Source organism: Cornus florida, unplaced genomic scaffold (genome assembly GCF_030987335.1).
Source record: "Cornus florida cultivar Cherokee Brave unplaced genomic scaffold, ASM3098733v1 CherokeeBrave_3.0.0_Hap2_Chr03, whole genome shotgun sequence".
NCBI classification, from domain to species: Eukaryota; Viridiplantae; Streptophyta; class Magnoliopsida; order Cornales; family Cornaceae; genus Cornus; species Cornus florida.
The window spans coordinates 1,827,062-1,850,113 of NW_026775573.1; the positions used below are offsets into that span (position 1 = coordinate 1,827,062).

Consider the following 23,052-nt stretch of genomic DNA (forward strand, 5'->3'; position numbering starts at 1 on the left):
AAAACAATAAATTATAAAAGAAATATATTAGTAAAATATGTAAATAATATATTGCACAAGCTAAGGTGTCGAGTTGAGTTAGCTCATGAACATTTTTTACCATACAAAAAATAATTAACACCCAAAAAAAAGTTAGTGTGTTTCACTTTGTTTGGAAATGCCAATGGTATCATTTTCTTGGAATAAAGAATTCATAATTAACTATATAGTACCATGTATATATATGCATCATCAGCATCATTAAAAGATTAAATATGTCAAAATACAATTTAAGGGAAGGTGACTAGTTCTCCACTTACACAACATGTTACACATATGCACAGTGATAACAATTTTTTAAGCAAAAGTGACCTTTTAACTCCATTAATCATTCTACATCATTGTTCATCAAATTAGCAACGTTTAAAAGTCGAACAATTTTAAATGAAGGTGAATCGACCACCGCGTGAGTGATGAACTCAAAAACTTTTAATTTTTAATTAAAAATAATTTTTCAAAAAGTATTCAAAATAAACTAAATTTTGACATTGATAACAAAATTTAAATAGATGTTTCGATAATTCAGTAAGTTAGTGCCTCCAGTATATTTTGGAGTGCCGAATTTCTACTGATCTAACTTCTAACTCTTCTTATTTTGTACAAAAAAAAAAATAAAATAAAAATTTGATTAATATGACGTTGTTATCATAAAAATATAAAAGTTTCACTTAATACAAATAATTGTTACAAGACATATACTGTATATTTACAAGAGTCTCATATTTCATGTCATTTGATGTTACAAAATGACAACCATTTATAATAATGCCTTCTATTCAGTGGACACCACATAAAGAAATCACTTATATGCCATACTATTGGTCCCGTGAGAAGCTCAATGTCACAACCCGTCACAGTAGAATTTCACTGCACTTCTCACTATAAATATAAATCTCCACCACTCACACCCGAATCCGAAGCTTCTCTCCCCTTAAAAAACACACTCTCTCTCTCACACACGCTAAAAACTCTCACTTTCTCTCTCTACGTTTCAATGGGATTCCCAGTGGGTTACACCGAAATTTTTCTCCCAAAACTATTCATACACACGCTTCTTCTTCTGGGTTTCATCAGAAACCTCATTTTCTCTCTCTTCCGCTTTCTGGGTCTCTCAGATTTTCTCGAACCCGGTGCCTCTTTCCCGGAAACCCCGATCCGGGCACCCGAATACCCGCCCGTATCCGCCGTTCTGCTCCGAGAGCTGCTTCCGGTGGTGAAGTTCGAGGAGTTGGCTGTCTCCGGCTGTGGAGACCAGCCGGAAAGCTGTGTCGTTTGTCTGTACGAGTTCGAGGTCGGGGAAGAGATCAGGTGGTTGTCGAACTGCAAGCACATTTTCCACCGGAGCTGTCTGGACCGTTGGATGGACCACGACCAGAAAACATGTCCACTGTGTAGAACACCCTTCGTGCCACATGATATGCAAGATGAGTTCAATCAACGGCTCTGGGCTGTCTCCGGTGTTACTGAGCTTTACAGCGAGTACTTTTCCATTTCGGGTCTGTAAAAGTTTAAATTGTTAACGGGTGGGTTTTCACTTGTTGAGACAAATACAGTGTATATATACGAGAAAATTCAATTCCAATAAAAAAAAAAAAAAAAAAAAAAAGAAGTTTTTATCACACTTTCTTTTACTATATATATATATATATATATATATGCTTATATGTGATTTGGATCTGGCATAAATTATCTTTATTAGTTTATTATGGTATGATTTTCGGCACTAAGCTCGTTATATTGTGACTTAAAGGTTACGAGTTCGGAATTGAAACCTGTTCTTCAGACTAAGTAAAATTGTTTACATCTAACCTCGACCTCCCCGATCGTCTTTTTTATTTCGATACGAGTTTTAGGTTAAAACACAAAGATCCATATTTTAGACCAGGTGAATTTCGGGTGGGCTTGAGGGTGGTTGAAGATCAATTTTGAAGGTTGTAATAATGAGTGGTGAGTGAGATAGAACTTAGAAGGTGTAGTGATTTGGTGGGATGGTTGAAGATTTTTGCTTTTGTGACATTGAAAAATTAGCATTGGTCTGTTGAGTTTGTTAAATGTGTTTGGTGGAGTGAGAAAGACTACTGTGTGTTTGTGTGTGAGAGAGAGAGACGATCTGATCGGATCTCGTGACTGGTGGTATAACTGTATTGTAGTGAGTCGTACTCAGTACAAATCTGAAATGTCTGTTGAGTTGAATAGTTTGTGTTTGTGATAAACTACGCATCTTCAATGGAAATTTTTATTACTAATTTTTTTTTTTCATTTTCATTTTTTTTTTTTTTTTGGATATTTTTTCTGGAACACCTTTTGCTATTTTGTTCCATTTTTAAAAAATTTATGTTTATTTATTTACTCTTCCTTGTAGTAGCAAAAAAATAAACGGGTTAGGACCCGCGAATACAAATTGTCACCCCTATATATGAATGTATATATATAATATAGGTCATATATATACATTTGAATCTAAAAGCAATTTGTCAAAAAAAAAAAAAAACAAATTTTTTGTGTCCTTTCACTAAAAAAAAGTAAAATAAAATACCATGTATATGATTTACCCACCAAAAAACACTAATTTTACTTATATAATACTCCGTAATAAAACATTGGGGATTATTTTTGGTACCTTTTACTTATTAATACATTGATTGAATGGTTGGAAAATATATTATTGTTAACGACTATTGATTTTTCCTTACATTCGCATTGATTAATTAAATTTCTAAAACCACTTTAAAAATAGTTTTGGTTTGTTAAGAATGGTGTAGAAGAATCTTGGGGCTGACAGCACGGAGAATAGACCAAAACGTACGTGGCCAGAGGTCCAGAACTACAGACGTGGAGCAGAGGAGGCATGTGAAAAATAATGTATCGCTCATTTTAACATTACAGAAATTGTCCTTTCAAGCTCATCTTCTAACTGAATTTGTGTATGCCCCTCTCTCTCTCTCTCTCTCTCTCTATATATATATATATACATACACACACACATATGTATATATAGAGAGAGAGAGGGGCGCGCATGTATGCAGATTGATGTTCATGTTTGATGATAGTATTGAAGTTGGGAGTCTGTGCTTTGATCAATCTCTATCTCAGGCTCTGGGAATTCTGAAGGCTTATCCATTTACACATCTGGTGGTGTGTGGTGGGACAATTGATGAGTTAGTACTACTTGTAGTTGGTACTTGAATTTTGAAAATGGGAACCTGAGATGGGGTCACTACACAGTCTACATGTATGAAACTCATGGATGAAGTGGGCTTTAAAATGACTTGACAATATATGAAACTCATCTTGATTTTTATCAATCATTGTATTCGGACTACATACGTATATGACAAGTTACATAATTATTGTAAAAGTAGGAATTATCACGAATATTAATGCTATTAAGAGAGTCTTTTCAGTCCTCGTAATAAAATAGACGAATTATACCAAAAATTTCAATAACTGAGTAAAAAAAAACATCCATTTTTGCACCGGTTTAGAAGAATAATACAATTAGATACGTTGTTCATAGACAAAGTTGGAATTTGCTATCTCATTGGACCCTTTTTCTATCAAATAGTTAGAGTTGTTGCATAAAATGTAGTTCTAAGTAATTACCCCCACAAATTCAACATTTATAAAGATAAATCATGTAACGGACTCTTTTGCTTAGTCGGGTTATGGTGTTTGTAAAAGTGACGGTTCATTCAGGCGAAAGAAAAAGACTCGCCACCATACTAGAGATAATCTTTTTTGTAAGAATACTACAATTAATTAAAGAGGTGATTAAATAACCGTACCTTAGTGATGAATAATCCTTATAATACATGCGAGAATTTCTGTAGAAGATTCGTAAAGTGTTCCACGTCAAATGGTCTAGGTTCGAGTCTCCATTCCCATATATATAAGTTGCTTTAACTTCGTCTTAAAAAAAATTGAAAAATCACAATGCAATAGTAAAAATTTATATTGTCCATTAGACCACAAATTGGCAAGAATTACCTAATCCATTTTGTAATCAAATTTTTAAAAAAGTTTAAAAAAATTGTCAATTAGACCACAAATTGACAAGAATAACTTAATCCATTTTGTAATCAAATTTTAAAAAATACAGTGCATATAACCACAAAAATAATTTTATTTATTTAAAATTTTCAAACGCTATTGCCCACCTATTGCTCTGGACAAAGAAACAATCCCATTGTTTATTAAAGCAAGATTTTAACTTTCATTGTTTCGTCACTTTCTCTCGTATGCTTTTTCATTTGTCTTTTATCAACGATTGAATTAAAATATTTACTGAATGATTAATTTAACTTTTCACAAACAATAAAAACTATTTTAATAATCTTGACATCTAATATAAGCAAGAGCAATAGTACTATACAAATTGACTTGTACCAACTCTCTCGTTACTCTAATGAGATAGTCCCGTGACCCATTAGACTTGCATAGCATTTTTATGTAACTAAATATGACAAATCTACATCAACTTTTATTATTATCATAATTAATTACTAATTTCCTAATAAAATTTTGATATAACTAAACTAGAAGTGCACACGATTCGATTTGGACCGGATTGAAAGTTTTTTGAAACTAAATCGATTTTAACGGTTCCATAAAATTTAGAACCAAATCGAATCATTTGACTAAAGAAATCAAACCAATCCAAACTGTGAGAAATTGCTATGGTTTGGTTTTTTTTTTTTTTTTTACTTTTTCTTGTTTTTTTAATTTTTTTTCCCTACTACATAAGTATTTATATTTCAAAATCCAAATGCACAATAATAAACCAAGTTAACCAACACATTCATAACTACTAATATATTAATTTTTAATTTATTTTTGTTTGTCACTTCTCAAACTGAAGTGAATACATTCAGAATTATTACTAAGTTAATACATTCAGAATTACTAATTCAACAACAAACATTCCGCCACAATTCAGAAAACCAATAAAATTCAGTCATTGTAAATAAATAAATAATAATAATCATCGAATAAATTAATAAGACTTAAGAGAATTAAGAGTGAATTGCACGATTAAATTATATTATATATATATAAAATATATATAACTAAACAGTTTAATTCGGTTCTAAAATATCTCAAACCGTGACCAAATCGTATCTTTATTATTTTATAAATTTGAAATTGTAACCGAATCAAATTGTTAACAAATAAACCAAACTATCCGGTCCAATCTGATCCGGTTTGAATTTTCGGTTTGACCGAATTTTTGTGCAACCTACTAAATATAAAAAAATGTGTTAGAAAAAAATCATTGTCATAATTAATCACTGATTTAATAGTTAAAAGATCATGCTTTGACTCAATAGTTGAGTACTTGCTCTTTTAACCCATATCAGACACACTTTTATTAAATAAATTAAAAAATAAAGAAAGAAAGAGTGAGGGACACAAGGGTCATCTTATTTGGGCCTGTAATCAACTTTAATGTGTTGGACTGGTAACAAGTAGTAGAGAATTTAATTGGTCCATTACGTGAAAAATTCTACAAGATCAAATCTCATCTCATTTCAGCCTAAGCCCAGTCCAGTTATGTTCCTTAACCTCCACCCAACTCTAGTTGTCAAACCAAATAGTTGGCTCACATTTGTTACAAAATTTGTTCCTTTTAACTTTTCTTGCGCTGAATAATTACAATGAATTGCTTGACCTATTTTTTTAATTGGTTAATTATGCAACAAATAAAGAAGTGGAACCCTCTACTTAATTTGATATAAATAACCAATTAAAAATTATTCGATTAGGTAATTCACTGTAATTGTTGAGTGTGAATATTACTATTCAAACTAAATAGCATTAGGAAAATCATAAAAAATATTTTAAGTATTGAAATTCAATATTTTTTCTTTTCTTTTCAAATCTAGAAGTTTTGTATTGTAAATTGTTGAATGTTATGTTTTAGATGATACTTATGATGTTTAGATTCTTGGAGAATTAATAGACCAGAGTTTCTAGAATAATTATTTTGTTGGTATAAAACGGGCTCACCACCCACCCTCCAAAGCACTAACACTTTAAAGAAGTTGTCTATTTAATTATAAAAAGATAAATGGCATTGATGAGTGTTAATAAAAAATTATTTCACTATTTTATTTAGAATTTATATTTTTAATATCCACATACTGAGAGATGGCTCTCGACATGAATTATACTATTAATAATTATAATCATCTCCATCATTATATTTTATGATTTGATTTTCATTTAAAATAATACATGAAATTTTGTATAATAATTAGAAATTATTTCAGTGTACGATGTAAATAAAATGAATAATCATATTATTTTTAAAAAAATTTGTACTCCACCTTTTTATAAACAAATTATTTCAATAGCAATTTATATATATAAAAAAATTGAGATTATGTTTTTATAAAAAAAAGTGCATCAAAATGATTTTATTTGAAATTTATTTTAATGAAAAATTAATTTGTTGGAATTTCAATAAGAAATGGTAATACTTAAAAATTATTTTATTGAACTTATGAATTTTAGCTGAAAGTATTTATTAAAAGCAAAGATTTGTTGTTGTAATAAAATTTCAGAAGTCTTTAATGGTAGGAGTAACATTTAATTTTTTCATTGAAAATATTCAATAATTACACTAATATAGTGTTTGGGAGTATAAAATTAATGTTTTGGATTTGAGAAAATTTAATTCAAAGTTTTTTAAAAAAAAAATTTGTCAAATGCATAAAAAAAACATGTAAAAGTATATTTATAGTGCATATCACACTCCTCGCGTGCAAAAAAACACCCTAAGTTTTAATTTGGTGCAAATAGTTCCCTTTGACAAATTTAAACCTAAGTTGACTAAATTACCATTATTGAACCATTTTATAAAATACATAGAAATAAATAATTTTGTAAAATGATTAAAAAAAACACCATTGGAGGACACTCCTCACGTACAAAAAAAACACCCCTAAAGTTTTAATTTAATGTAAATAGATTTTTCTGACAAATTTAAATTATAAGTTAACTAAATTACTCTTACTTAACTATTTTATAAAATATATAAAAAATAAATAAATTTGTAAAGTAACCGAAAAAGACATTATTGGAGGACACCGACAATGAATAAATAAAGATAAAAATATAAATAAATAAATAAAAGTATAAAAGAAAAGTAAAGATAAAAATAAAAAATAAAAAATGAAAATAAAAAAAAATAAATATGCTCCAAACTCTGAGACCAGTGCACACTTATTATATTAGGATTCCTTTTTTTTTTTTTTTTTTTTTTTTTAACCTTGTTGGTACGAAAAAGAAATAAAATAAAGAAAAAAAAATAGTAGAAAACATAAACTGAAATCTTAAAAAATTCAAATATTTGTTCAAAAATTCTCAAAGTTTCAAAATTTTATTTTAGAGATATATATAAAGAATTTTTTATTAAAAAATAAAAAATAAAAAACTGGTAATATGCACATAACATCCCCTGTACTATGAGATTAGTAACATATAAAAGAGTAAAACGAGTGTTACAATACTAATTTATGTCAAATTTCTGATTAAGGAATATTTTTGCATAATGTGAAAAGATTAAGAATGTTTTTTATACACTTTTTAAAATAGAAAATAAAATTGCTATGCCCGAAATATACCGTGCTTTCTATGCTTGTTCCTTTTTGCATTGTGCTTGGTGTGCAAATTGAATGTTCCCACCTGATCTCTTGTTCCCTATAATGTAAGAAATTTAATCCACACTTTTTATATAGATATTTTTTAAATCCACTTATGACCTTTCTTTTTAACACAAAATTACTCTTACCCTATTTTTAGTTTATATATTTAATTTTACCGTTACCACTTACTCTGACAATAAAAGATAATTATGCAATTTAAATATAGAAACCTTTGATTTATTATACCCACCAACCCCATTACTCTCCCAAGCGGCCTTACTCTTTGATTTCTCATTCAAAGCTGATTTAAAATAAAAACTCAAGAAAAACCAGGCACCCGAGAGACTATCAAGCCTATTAGCACACTTCTTCCAATTTTTTGTGACATTAACATTTGTAGGCCTTAAAATACTGAGACCCAAGGCTAACATCTAAGATATCACAATTACATTCCACAGCGGAGGAGGTGGGCTAGGCTCAACTGACAGTGGGAGGTTTATATCGGGTGATCTGGGTTGATTGATGGCTCGATTCAACTCTCTCTTTATTTCTTCATGCGTGATTGAATTTGAATTCTTGGACAAAAGTGTAAACAAATGATTATTCTCGATGAATAAGGTTGTAAGAAAAGCTTAACTCATTTTTTTTGGGATTACCTTTTTGTTTCTGAGGTGAATTTTACAGTCCCTCCATAGTCAGTACATCATCATCACTCAATAATCAAACTCACAAATTCACAGATTCAGTAATGAATTTTACCAAATGTCCAACTTAAAATTGAATAGAAAGAACTTTTGTTCAAACTTTAAATAAAATTTTCTTCAATTTCAATTCCAATGAATCAATTTATATTCCAAAATGCAACATTACAGTATATTTGTTGATAAATTTACTTATACTAGAAAAATGTATTAATTTACTTATACTGAGAACAAGAAGATGTTTCTTAACAAAAGGCTATAATTTCATACTTTTGTTGCAAAACTGAAAGATACGGATATTATTTTTCTTTCAAAGAAATATCTAAATAAAACAAATTTTTAGTAAAATATACTGCTATTTTTTTTTTGTTTGTTTAAAAGGTTTCTATTTTTAAATTGCATAATTACCATTTTATTGTTAGAGTAGATGGTAATGGTAAAATTAAATATAGAAACTAAAAATAGGGTGAGAGTAGTTTTGTCTTAAAAGGAAAGGCCATAGGTGAGTTTGAAAAATGACCGTTACATTTAATCTAATTGTCAATAAAAAAAAGTGTGTGGATTAAATTTCTTGATCAGTTCCCAACATAATATTAGGCTACAATAAATTTATTGAGGAGATATTCGCACTCTACTTTTTTATGTTTATACTTCATTTTTCTTTCTTTTTAAATGTGAATGACAAAAAAACCCCTAAGCTAATTAATGCATCATTCCTTATTTTATTATACCATAACTACCCTTTTTACTATAAGCTTTCTTTTTTTACTTTTTTACTTATTCCTAAAATATGGTTTAACATGACAATCTTACGTAGCATATTAAATGCACTAACTATAAAATTACCCTTTCATCATCATTTTCTTCACCTATTTTCTTACTATATCAGATATCCCCTTTCATCGTCATATTATTCATCATTTTTCTTTCTATATTAGTTATTCATCTATACAGTATCGTAATACTTTTCTTTAATAACTCTTTTGCCATGAATGATTTTTTTATTTTATTTATGTACATCTTTAATTAATATTATATATTGTTAATCTTTTAAAAAAATAATTTATACCCCAAAGGAAAAAAAAAAGGAGAAAATATTTGGTAGGTGAATTATATGGATGCAGGTTTTGACATAATACCCATCTCTCTCTCTCTCTCTTTTTCCTAAAATCCCTATTCTTGAAAATTTATTGTTAAAACAATTAGGGTTTTCTCATCAATAAGAAAATTTTCAAAATTTAAACACATTACAAATTAATTCTTAAAAATCACATGAAGAAAAAAAATTGAAATTAAACTCAAAACACACAATGCGAAAAGAAAAATAAAAGAAAAAATTACCATCACCAGTAGCATGATGGTGTTGAACTTTATGTGCTAATCTTCCATTACTACTTTATAAAGATTAATATTAAATCCCATCTAAAATAGAACAGATAATTAATACAAAGTAGAAATTTAATTGAGAGATATTGTAAATGATCCAAAACGTTAAATTGGGGAGAGATTGTGAAAAAGATATATTTCTATAACTGAAGAGGTAATTGTGGTATTTGAGAAAAAATAATTAATTATTTAAAAAGTTAGGGATATAAGTATCCTTTCTTTTAAAAAATATAGTGTAATTATAGAAAAATGCAGTACGAATATTAGGGATGGCAATTTCCTCCAACCCGCTGGGTTTCCGCCCCGCTCCGCTCCTAATGGGGTGGATTTGGTAGCTCCATAAATGGGTTTGGGACGGATATGATAAAAGAATTGAAAACCCGAAGCGGGTTTTTGGGGGGGGGGGGGCGGGGGCAGATTTAGTGATGCCCCCGCCCCCGCCCCAACCCCAATTATATATATATATATATATAAAGTATATATTTAATTTAAGTGTCCATTAATATATTTTGACTAAATATTCGTTAGAATCACTACTTACTAAAATTTTACAATTGTGCACGTGATTCAAGATCTTAGTATTCTATCCCAAGTCCAGGAATTAATTCAAAAGTTTTAACTTTACCGCAATTAAACGGAATATGCGGGGCGGAGTTGGTATGACGAATTTTTTAATGGGGCGGAGTAGGGTTTAGCCAACTCCATTCTAACTCCGCCCCGTTGTCATCCCTAACGAATATCGCCTTCCTAAATTGAATAAAAATTGCATTTACAATTGTAAAGTCCTGATCTCTTGCTCCTCATAGAGTAAGAAAATTAATTCACACTTTCTATATAGATATTTAGATTTAATTTAACGGTTATTTTTTAAACCCACATATGATTTTTCTTTTTAACACAAAACTACTCTCACCCCATTTTTAGTTTCTATATTTTATTTTACCATTACCATCCTATTTTTATTTTACTAGGAAAACAAAGAAAAATAAAGGCCGCTCTGAATTAAAATTATATTTGAATCAATTAAAATTAATGCAACAAGATTTTGACTTTATGTATTGAATTAGTGATTTATAAAACTGGGCAAATGAGCTTGAACAATAGTAATTAGAATAAGGAGCCACACAGAACTTAAAGATTTAAAGGGAAAACAAATTTACTTTTTCAAAACAAAATAAATAAAGAAGAGAAAACTGAAAAAATAACACAGAACTCAAAGATTTAAAGGGAAAACAAATTTACTTTTTCAAAACAAAATAAATAAAGGATACGAAACAGAAAAAATGTGTAGTACCTTAGCCTGTCTTGTAATTGTTCTTTGTTTGACATAAATGTGAAAAATAGAGGTGAAGTGTGCCGCAAAGATATTTATTTCAAAGAAACATGTAAATAAAAACAAATTTTTAGTAAAATATACCTGAATTATTTTTTTTTTTCAAAAGTTTCTATTTTTATTTTGGTAATTATCTTTAATTGTTAACGTATATGGTAATTGTAAAATTAAATATAGAAACTAAAAATAGACTGAGAGTGATTTTGTATTAAAAAGAAAAATTATAGGTGGGTTTGAAAAATGACTGTTAGATTTAATCTAATAGTCTATTTAGAAAGTTTAGATTAATTTTCTTCTTTATAGGGAGCAAGAGATAAGGACTCTACAATTGTATATCTACATTTTATTTATTTTTTAATCAACTCTACCAAGTGCTAGAAATTAGGAAAACGGAAACTAGTTTCTTTTTGGCGGAGTGATGTGCTTATAATTTTTTTTTAAGGATACGTCCTCGATTAACAAAAATTATTAGATAGTTTTAGATAACAGTGGTCTTAAATTTATTTTACAAAAATAGTACTAATGGTAATAATCACCAAACTCCTCCTCTTTTTTTGACAAAATAGATGTTATAAAAAAATAAAATAATATTGTAATAATTACTGAAACATGACTCTCGTTTTTCAAGCGCGTGATGCCACAGCTACCCATCTTTCCCGACAGAGAACCCAAGTCAACTCAAGAGTCCTATTTGTCATGTAAAATATAATACAATATATATGATATATATATATATATAGATAGATAGATGTATAGGAGTCGTTTAATCAGCTGAAACCCGTTTCTCAGCGGACTGATTAGTTGGCCTGAGAATAATCAACAAAATATACCAAAACATGATGCTAAAGAAGAATTCGATTCTGGGTTCTTCTTATCTGAATCTATGTCTTTTCATCATTCTATTCGTAAGTTGTTATGGTCTTTCATTCGAGGAACAATCGAGTGGTCCGTACAATTCATTCACTGTATCTAGCTTCACGTACGCTAAAACAGAATTAAAACCCTACGAATGGCGTTATATCAGAGGTAACTCTATGCTATTACACACACATACATACACAACCGCTTAATTTCTCTAACTAAATCGGGGTTTTATATAATTTATTGCTAGTTTTGTTTTATGGGTCGAGCTAAATTTTTTATTTATTTTTAGTATGTATTGAATTTGCTTATGTGATTAGATGGTAATTTATTGGTTGGACTCATAATTGTTGTTTTATTTTGTGCTATGATCATTTGTTCTTCTTAATTTGCTATAAGTTGCGAAATTCACTATTTAAGGTGGTTCTTAAGTTTTGTTTATGTATATATAAATCTGTATATGTTATACATTGTTCTAGTGTTTATGATCACAAATTGGTTGCAGAAAAAAAGTCAAAAATTAGGTTTGGTTTTGAAGTCACCCATACACTTTGGTTTTCTCTTTTGAGGTGCTTTGAATTGGTCAACAATTTGCTTAATTTTTTGTTTTTATTTTATTTTTCTGTTTTGGGGAGATTAAATGAACTGATCAAGTTTTGATTCGGGAAACCGTCTCTCCATGCTCGGGTGGCCTCGGGCACTTGGCTAGCCCTAGCCCAAATGAACTGATCAATTTATTGTCACTGGTTGTAACTTATAAAGTTATGTACACCATTCGGCTCCTTGTATAAATTCAAGAGCTTAATTTTATCCTAGTCACACACTAGTCCGTTATAATCGAACTGATCCAGATATTAGTAGTGGTGTTAAGTTCTGCACGCCCTTTGGTTCTGATTTTCATTGTTCTTAATTGAATTTTCATAGAATTCGACTGCCTCATCCACACACTAAATTACATTGTTTTATATAGTATTAGGAATATACTTCAGTATAGAGTCCATTATGTGATATGCCTCTATCACAACAATATATATTAATGTGATGCTTAAATTTATTTTGAAACATTTCCATGGGGACGATATAGTTGATAAATTACCATAAAGACGGTGTATATCCTTGGCATCATACTATACTTTACTTTTATTAAGAGCATGTTTTGAACTTCTTCGGATGTGGGTTTGCTCCGTTGCTGTTCTTTGTGGTTCTATATTCTGATTTGCTCACTAATCTAGTTTGCAATTTCTTTCCAATAGAGAGTTTTGTGGTCCCTTATGGATTATTGGAAGATCGGGCTGTCTCTTTCTATAGCTTTATCTGAAAGTCCATATTTGTTTTTGGAAACACATTTGTCCTCTATTTTTCATATATCATGTTGAACATGGTACTTGATCTGATATTTTCTTTAAGTTTTCTTGCCGCCCATTCTTAAATGGGTTTTAGTATTTATCAAATTCACCTCACACGACCACTTGTCTTGTGGCTAAACTCATCTACAATATATCTTCATCATAATTCATAAGTTATCTTAATTGGACCATTTCCATGATTCCAACCTGAGGAAGTTATCCGTTTCATGATTCTATCAATCAAAAGCATGACAAACAGAAATTGGTCAATCAAGTCATGCTGTATCTCACTGTTTTGGTTTGTGCTCCTTGTTCCAGTTGATTTGCCAACGTGGTTCTCTTCAATGTCCATAGCTTTAGAGTCAGATGTAGACCTTGTAAGTATATTATCTAATTTTGCACAGGTTTGCAAGCTTCTAGACTGAGCACACTCTTATTTGATAACTGTTTCCTGGTTTTTTCCAATATTTTTGTTTGTTACTTTGGTTTTATATTTCTGTCTAGTATTATCCCAGTGACCTTCTCATTTTCTGTAGGATCCTGGAAGCATTAAAAAAGTTCCTAAAAGCACACAGCCAATGATATGCTTCCGAGAAGGCAGTCCCCCTTTGCCAGATGTCTACAACACTTCATCAACAGGCTTAGGTAATACCTAGATAATCATTTTACTTCAACTCAACTGACCCTAAATTTTTTTCCCCCAATTATTTGAGATTGTCTACACGACTCCTTTTTCTATTTTCCATTAATTAGCACCGCACTTTCTGTAAAGTCGTATGCATCACCGTTTTATGCAGGCCAGATCAATGGACTTGGTAAAATTCAACAGAAAATATCAATTTAAAACCAAACTGTTTAGATTTATACCAACAGAATGGGAAAACACTGCAATAATGAAACCGAAGTGGTGGAAAATGATGAAAAGAATACATAGCTTTGGACTTGCTCACTGGAGCAACAGATAAGATCAGCTGCATCTTTAATTGATTAAAGAAATCATTCATTCTTTAATGGAGGTTCAAGGCCCTCACCAATGGATAACTTTCACCAATGGATAACTTTAGCAAAATCTCTCTATCTCTCTATCTGTCTATGTTTATATATACATCTAGGTCTTAAAATGCATATATTGAAGAAGAGACTCCAAAAATTTAAACTTGAAACTGATAAACATTAACTTTGAATAATAGCTGGCTTGGATATCTCAAAACTCCACATTCATTAGTGACTGTCTTCCTTGAAGTTATTGATAGTTGCCTCCCACCCCATCAGTCAAACCATAGCAGCGGGGGCTATAGAACGACCCATGTGATGCCACCGATCTTTGAGCTGTACGACCATTGCATGATCCTGAATATGCATTCCATCAAGGAATTGACCTAATCATATATTTCTTTAACTCATGGAACTTGATTTTTATTTTTAGGTAAGTTGCTTTCAAAACCTACTAGGATTCTGTTCAAGGTGTCAAAGCGTTGATGATGCCAATTTTGTTTTTTTTTTTTTTTCACTATCACTTAACATGCTGTCATTGGAATGTTCTTGTCATGACTTGCCCTAACCCGTGTTGATATTGTCTGTTTTGCACACTTTCAAAATGCATCTACATAGTTAGGAGGCGTCCACACATATAAGTCTTAACAACCTCACCTCCCCAAGCAGTGTTGGACGTCACAATCACACCCTCTTGGGACCTTGCGTCTTCAACTCTTCGCTGGCCTGACCCTCACAGGCTTGTGCACGCTCCCCACATTTCCAGCTCACAGTTTTCCTCAAAATGAACTGGCTCACGGTTTTCCTCAAAATGTGTCTGCACAGTTAGGAAGCGCCCACACCATATAAGTCTCAACAACCTCACTCCCCAAGGCGATGTGGGCCATTTCTCATAGGTCATTAGGCAGAGCTTGAACACCTAGTCTGTCCGTGCTTGTGTAAAGTTTTCCCCGGTTTGTGCACTTATGCTTTCAATTTTGAATTGATTGAGAATTCTGGTTTTTTTTTTCTCCCATGTTCTTACTTCTTAGTTCAATAAAACTATATTTACTAGCTATTCTTATATGTTCTTATGCTCCTGCAGTTTTAGGTCCTCTATCTAATGTATCTTCTGGAGGAATGCAAGGTCTTCAGAATGCGGAGGCCTGTTATCTCATGCAGAAAAATATTTCAGTGAAACTGACAAACGAACAGGTTCTTTTAAAATGCTTGGATCATTCATGCTATACTTTCCGCATTAGATTACTTTTCCTGCTGTGAGAGTTATGAGAGGCTTGTGCAGTTTGGTGCATGTAATATTTGATAAGTGCATTATTTGTTTATCCCTTGTATATTGATTGTCTGCTGAATAACATTTAGCTGAATTTGACATCCAAGGTTGTTTTACAGATCGCTCCAGGAATTTGGTATTTGGGTCTATTTAATGGCGTAGGACCTACGAGGACGCGATCAAAGATGGTAAAGTTTATTAGCGTTGATGCCCAAAATATTCTTTACTAGTCATTTTCTGATACTTTTCTGGTTCATGTATATCACTTTATTGTTCTATCCACCTTCTTTTAGGGTAGCCTAATTAGGCATTGTCAGTCCTTGTTATTTGATGGTGCTGGAGGGATAGACCATCATAAACCTTACTGTTGACAATATGTCCATAAAGTGGTTGTCCTTAGACTCAAGCTTGCATTCTCATTCTTGACGATCCACGCTTTTACATTGTAGTGGCACTCTTCTAGGGATGCATTAATATTCATCCTTTAACTTCTCACCTTGTTGGATGTCATTATATTACTTCATAATATTTTATACACCAAATTGTTATTGTTTCTTAACAAAGTTATATATGAACGAAAACCTTGAGCATAGTGGCAGATTTGTTCTATTTTCTTGTGCCAGAAATTAAAAAATAATACTTGTAACAAATGAAAATAACATTTCAAAACTTAGGTTAGTAGAAAACTTGAAAAATGAAAATCTTCTAAGGCTCTTTGCCGATTGCTTGGTTGTGATGCATAGGGGATCTTACCTCGAAATGCTCATACACACAAACTGACTGCTGGAATTATGAGTACGTTTTATATGACATAGTACTAGTTATGTAAATGGTTAAGACAAATCTTTGTAGCAAAAGGAATTGACTTTTTTGAGACTTGAGAACCAGTATTTTGATTGTCACCCCAACAAAACAAAACAAAAAAAATCAAAATTTTTTTTTTCTTGAAATTGTTGCTGTTTTCTTTTGATTTTTCTTTTCCTTTTGATAAAATAATTCCAATTTCATAGTTTTGGACAGTCATGATACTTCTACATTGAAAAGTTAAATTGTAGTGTTTTTACTGGTTTTGTGTTACAGATTAATCGAGGCTTAATATACTCTTTCAATGGCAACGTAAGTGTGGAAGGATGTACGGCCCCAATGCTCTGGGGCCAGTACTGCAACCAAACAATCAATCCCATTTCATGTGTTGACACCTACAATTCGACGAGTTTGAACCAAACAGCAGCAAATGTGGTTTCTTGCAGTAATACTGATGAGAATTCTTGCCATGGAGATAGTGAATCAAAAGTCTACTCATTGGATGTAGTGGGGATAGCAGAACAGCTAACGGTTATGGCAGCAAAAGTCAGATTCAATGACACACCTTCTTCAAATGGCACTGGGGATGGTAGTGGAATAATCTTGATGTGTTATGCTCGGCATGGTGCAATGCCATTGGCAACTTTGCATGACTATTCTGGTGATATCAATAAAGCACCCTTAGTTATACGCTCACCAAAAGTTGGTCGCTGGTATATCTCAATTCAACCTGTTAATATCTCAAAGGAAGTTGGGGGGGTTCATAACAACAGCAGAACAGTTTGCTATTCCTTTTATTGGCAAGTGCTTCAATGCCCCGTAGAGAAGGCTGGATTGAACTGCACATGGGAAAGATACACGCTTCAGGTGTGATGATGATATATGAATTTGCATTTTAAGTACATATTTATCAACTTTTGCAAGTTGAATCTTGTCAATTTAATTGTGGTCATGCAAAATTATGCAGTGTGTATCCCATACTTTGAATAGTTTGTATTTGTATATATTAGTGACAAGTATGATATTAAGCTTAGGATGGATACGATCACATTAGCTTAGTTACGGAATGCATGCATGACTTTATGAGTTGATTACTTTATCTCCATATCTCATGAATTGTAACATGTTTATTTTGATTGTTTGACTTTGAACCATGACTAATACTGAGATTACATGACACTTGTTGATATGTTGATTCAGATCATTAGATACAGATTTTAAATGAAAATACCCTTTTCCGTATGATACTCATGTTGACATGACACAAGAAGATTACAGCGCAGGACATGAGTAAGACATTATGTCAAACACATGGGTCTGGTGAAGAAGAAGATGAAGGAAAAGAAAATAAAGAAGAAGAAAGGAAAAAAAAACCGTAAATCTTTTCCCCACAATTCATCTGTGCGGAAGATGGGGAATATAGGTGAAATTGTTGGTCTGAGATCCTTTTCTCACAATTCTCTCTGCTGGAACTGGGAAATGAGCCCCCTCTTGAGTAATGGAGCCAGATATATATTCCTTGGGGGGATGGGGGGAGTGAGAGAGTCAGAGAGGAGATCATAAGAGATGAGAGAAAAGAGAAGCAACTGACCTGTAAGTTGTTTTAGGCCACAAATCATATACCTTTCTTGTGAACTGTTTGTACATTTTTTAACATCTATACACTTACTTACCTTACCCAAAAAAAAAAAAATTGGGGTGGGAGAATTATAAGCAAGGGAAAAAGAAATGTTCAGGGGGCAAGTTCATAATAAGTGTAGACTATAATATTCCAAATTAAAATAGAAATGTTTGGACATAGTAGGATTTTCATCTCTTTGCTGGAAGCAATTGGCTGTAAAAATGAAGAGTGTGTTTGAACCCTTTTCCCTTGTAATTTTGTATTGTAAAGAATTTGAATTGTAATTTTACCCCACTTTCTTATAATTTCAAAACTGGCCAATAACTATATTTGTTCCTACAAGAACACATCATTTATGATCTTTTTTAATTTTACCCTTCACCTTTGATTAAAAATGCGACCACTGAATGCATGGACGCTTCAATACTTTTTCCACTCCTCGTATCTCAAATTTTAGGGGGTGCCAAGGATCTGACGTTTAGACATGCATATGTACCAGACACCCCTAGCCAGTGCAGGTAACATAGCCTTGGATGCATGTTTTCTGCTCCATGCCTCGAGGATGTATTGTCTTCTGTTGTACATCTCTGTGTAGATCAGTTATTACTAATTATTCTATTTTCTCTTCTCATGCCAGTTTCATTTAATCTTGTCTTTATACAGCTTAACTTCGATGGTGTTTCTTTTCTTGTTGAATTTATTATTCTCAGGAGCAAGTTATTGACAAGATTAGAATGGTTGTCTGCAGACTGTTCTCAGGAAAAATCCAACTGTCCCTTTTGAATCTTATTATATACCAGTCCGTGGAAAGGTTTCCTCAGATTCAGCTAATTTCCCTCTGGAGCCCCTTTTAAGCAACTCCTCAGATGGGGGCAAGTTAGCTGTCGCTTGGACTTACTTTCTTCTGGACATTCCTTATGGTGCTGCTGGAGGAAATATCCACATACGTCTAACATCGGATGTAAAAGTTAATTATGAAATATATGCCAAATATGGTGGATTGCCATCTCTGGATAGCTGGGACTACTTCTATGAAAACACGACAAGTAGCAGCAATGGCTCCATGTTTTTTAAGTTGTATGATTCCAGCAAAGAAACAGTCAGTTTTTACATCTTATATGTTAGAGGAGGAACTTGGACTTTTGGATTGAGGCACCCAAACCCAATTGATACTGCTTCCAAAAGTCAGACTACCATGTCAATTTCACTTGAAAGATGCCCCAAAAGATGCTCTTCTCATGGACAATGTCAATCTGTTGTGGATGCTAGTGGACTAACAATATACAGGTTTTAGACTCTGCCCTCTGTTTAATATATAGCATGCTAGGCAAGATAAATGAGAACTCGTGAAGCTAAAGTTTTCCATTTTATGGCTTAGAAATGTTCGAATCTGTGTTATTCTGATGTCAAAACTGAATTATAAAATGTTTGGTTAATTGCCATTCGCGATTCCTTCTTACCATGTTGTCTTCTTTTTTATTAGCTTCTGCTCTTGTGATCGAGATCATGGTGGCTTCGACTGTGGTGTTGAAATTGTTTCACATCAAGGTAATAATTTTTTATTTTTAAACAGAAGACGGCCTTGTATCAGTACCTGCGATTTTACTTTTCATGGTTCTGAGTTGCTACCAAACTCTGGATTTTTAGCACTTTTCATTTTAATTGTGTATGCCATACATGGTACTAGTGTCTAGTACATTTGTTTACTTGTTGCATGGAAATCACACAACTCAAGCCAGCTGGTTCAGACTGTTGAAACAGGGGAAACCAGTGAAGCTGGGTTTGAGTTTCTTCACACTCACACAAGTGAAACAATGCGAGGTGATTGGGGATATTAACCCATGCTAATTTTACTTGGTTTGTGAATGCAATTTTCATGGTTCTTGAATAATTTATCAGCTGGCTTTGAGTTACCGCTTCCGGATCAAAACCTATATAAGCTTAGCAAGCATATAGGTTGAAACTCTGTTTAGTGGATATTTTCTTCAATTTGGCTTAATATGTTTACTTTGAAGTCTGGCATTAGCAATTGATTAATGCTGTACTGGTTTCCTAAATGAAAAATGCTGGAAACTCATGTAGGGCACGTATGGCAATCAATTTTCCTTATTGCATCCAATGCTGCAGCTATACTCCCTGCTTATCGGGCCCTTCGCCAGAAGGTAATCTTCGCTTTTCCATTAGGATTGGACTGAAAGGGTTCTATATATCTCAGGATGCAAATGGTAATAACTTTTCAGCAGATGATAGAACTTCTAATAATCTTGGCTCTCTCTCTCTGTGGACCCCTTTGTTTTTTGTTGTTAAAATGAAATTTACATTCCTGTGCAGGCATTTGCTGAATCGGTACTTTTCACATCTAGTGGAATTTCAAGTGCATTATATCATGCATGTGATGTAGGCACGTGGTGTGCATCAAATTTTCATGCTTTACAGGTATCAGTTTTTCCTTCATGGCTTTTGTTGTTGGTACATGCATCAATATTGTATTGCGTGTTTGTGCGTGTGTTGGGGTTTTTCCTATTTTTGAATCATTGTGTACTAGTTGACGGGGATACTCTCTGTCACAGTTTATGGATTTTTGGCTTTCTTTTTGGGCTGTGGTGGGTACTTTTATATACCTAACTTCTCTAGAAGAAGCTGCAAAGAGGACAATTCACACAGCTATAGCGATTTTTACAGCCCTTCTGGCCGAAACTGGGCCAACAAGGTATATATATATATATACTTCATGCACGTTTAAATTTTATAAACCTTTACGCTGGTCTTTTAACCATGCTAACTTTGCAGGTCCAGGAATATAATTCTTATAATAGCACTTGGCACAGGATGTCTTTTTATTGGTTGGCTGGTTGACTTATGTAGTACCAATTATAGGTCATTTTCCTTTCCAACAGGGTTCTATTTAAATCTGCTTCAGAGGTGAGTTAACTTTCTCGTAAGAAAAATCGTTAATATTGATTTAAATCTTCTATATGGATGAGCATGTGATACACAGTTAGAATATAAAACCAACAAATAGAATCTGTGTGTGTGTGAAACATTGCTGTTGATCATGTCTTACCCTTGGCCCATTACCCGTAGGAGAAACATGTAGTGAGTAATTTATAAAACGTGAGCAAATGCAAAAGTATATAGTTGACAGGATATTTGTTTTAGTTTTGCTTATATTGAGGTAATGGTGTATATTTGTAACAGTTGGCAAACCGTTAAAGAATGGTTAAATAGTCGCATGAAGAAAATTTTAAAATATTTCCGTTGGGGGTTTATACTTGCGGGGTTCACTGCACTAGCATTGGCCGCAATAAGCTGGAAACTGGAAAGCACTGACAGCTACTGGATTTGGCACAGGTATATGATTAAATCATGACATATGCATGCAACTCTGTCTCTTCTTCCTCTTCCTCTCACGTTCTAACACGAAAATTGGTTTGTAGCATTTGGCACATGAGCATCTACACTTCTTCGTTCCTCTTCCTCTGTTCAAAGTCAATTACTTTAAATACCGAGGATCAAAGACCTCCAGCCGCAGACTATGAGTTGACTCGGCAGGATTCTCTTTCAAGACGTCGATAGAAAAAGAAATATATGAAAGGGGGGTGGTTCTTCTTCATGGTGCTGATATCGAAATAACAAGCACACTTCAGTTTTGACTGCATTGACGAAAGCAGTTTGTTGTATTATTGTATATTCTTCTTGTCGGAAGGTGGAGATAGGTGAGAATCCACAATCATATCTACAATATTTTTTTGGATCGAGAAGTAGCTGAGGGTAGTGAGAGAGATGATCAAGAACTGCTGGTAGGAGGACAGAGTTACACCAAAGTAACTAGGATGAGGATGTACAAGTGATGTAAATTGAAAGGGTACCATTATTAAATCTTCAACACTATATTCTTCTTGTTAACTTAATAATGGAAGCAGAATGCTTTTGATTTCTCAAGTCTTATGTTGCGAATTTATGGGAGTATCTTTTACATCATGCTTATAAAGTACTAACAGTCTGCCCTCATGCTTTTATCTTCAATAGATCATTCAAAATTCAAATCCAATGTAATCTCTCTCTCTCTCTCTCTCCATATATGCCCGTGTATGTAAATCACTAACATTCTGTTCTTATGTCAAAGGACACGGATCTCTAAGTTACTTACCGTGTACGTTTTCGTGAATTGAATTAATGATAATTTGACACGTGACATTTTACGCTAATGGTAGTGCATAGGAGTATGGTTTCAGTTTGTTTCTTAAATTAAATATTTTTGTTCGGTGATGAAGTGGGGAGTTCAAATTCCTTTAAGGCTATTGTTGGGAAATTTTTTTAGTAATTCTTCGGTGCATGTGGGATAGGGATTATATTTGCGTGATGGTGAATTATGGGGTGCTCTTGAAAGTCCGACACCATCGTCTTTTTATGCTAAGACAATTCATTTAAACGTCTTTCTATGTTCAAAAACAAATCATTCAAATTAACAAATGATGAATTTATAATCAAAATCTACATATTAATATATATTTTTTGGTCAAGATAAAAAAAAAAAAAAAAAAAAAATTTGGTCCATCAAAATATATATGTTACATAGGTCAAAAATTATATATGTTACATTATTCATGGATCAGACTGTTTAAATTATCTCTATAAAATTTAAGTAGGAATGAGGGTGCTCTTGGCTCTATATTCCCTTTTTTTATTGGGTTGTAAAAATAATACTTGGTGGATCACGAATTCAAAATACTATTGATTTATTTTTTATAGTTAGGATTTAGATTTAGAGTCAGATACATTCAATTATATTTATGCTGAAGTACTTATCATTTTCTTAAATTAATAGAACCCAATTTTGTCATAGAAAAAAATATAAATAAAAAACAAAAAGATCTAAAGGGTCCAACTTCATTAAAGGAATGAAATAAATGTTGATATCATTGATTGAGTTGACAAGTGATTAGTTATGACACGCCAAGACCCACCAAAGGTGTCGTGGTGTAGTTGGTTATCACGTCAGTCTAACACACTGAAGGTCTCCGGTTCGAGTCCGGGCGACGCCATTTTTAT

General features: G+C 32.3%; 2 protein-coding genes and 1 non-coding gene across 3 annotated transcripts; all 3 read left to right on the forward strand.

The window, feature by feature from the left end:
- The first annotated feature begins 955 nt into the window (after nucleotides 1-955).
- LOC132298982 (brassinosteroid-responsive RING protein 1) lies at nucleotides 956-1,745 on the forward strand. The gene has a single exon (XM_059795389.1). The coding sequence runs from the start codon at nucleotides 1,034-1,036 to the stop codon at nucleotides 1,541-1,543; it is 510 nt and encodes a 169-aa protein (XP_059651372.1). The 5' UTR covers nucleotides 956-1,033; the 3' UTR covers nucleotides 1,544-1,745.
- A 10,103-nt stretch (nucleotides 1,746-11,848) lies between these two features.
- LOC132298983 (uncharacterized) lies at nucleotides 11,849-21,942 on the forward strand. The gene is made up of 14 exons (XM_059795390.1): nucleotides 11,849-12,131; nucleotides 13,631-13,689; nucleotides 13,849-13,957; nucleotides 15,390-15,499; nucleotides 15,695-15,763; nucleotides 16,656-17,246; nucleotides 18,749-19,287; nucleotides 19,484-19,548; nucleotides 20,083-20,162; nucleotides 20,332-20,436; nucleotides 20,571-20,710; nucleotides 20,791-20,922; nucleotides 21,199-21,351; nucleotides 21,438-21,942. The coding sequence occupies exons 1-14, from the start codon at nucleotides 11,942-11,944 to the stop codon at nucleotides 21,574-21,576; spliced, it is 2,481 nt and encodes an 826-aa protein (XP_059651373.1). The 5' UTR covers nucleotides 11,849-11,941; the 3' UTR covers nucleotides 21,577-21,942.
- Nucleotides 21,943-22,971: 1,029 nt separating this feature from the next.
- Nucleotides 22,972-23,045, forward strand: TRNAV-AAC (transfer RNA valine (anticodon AAC)). Its single transcript has one exon. It is a non-coding gene; the product is annotated as a tRNA-Val (tRNA).
- Nucleotides 23,046-23,052: the final 7 nt, after the last annotated feature.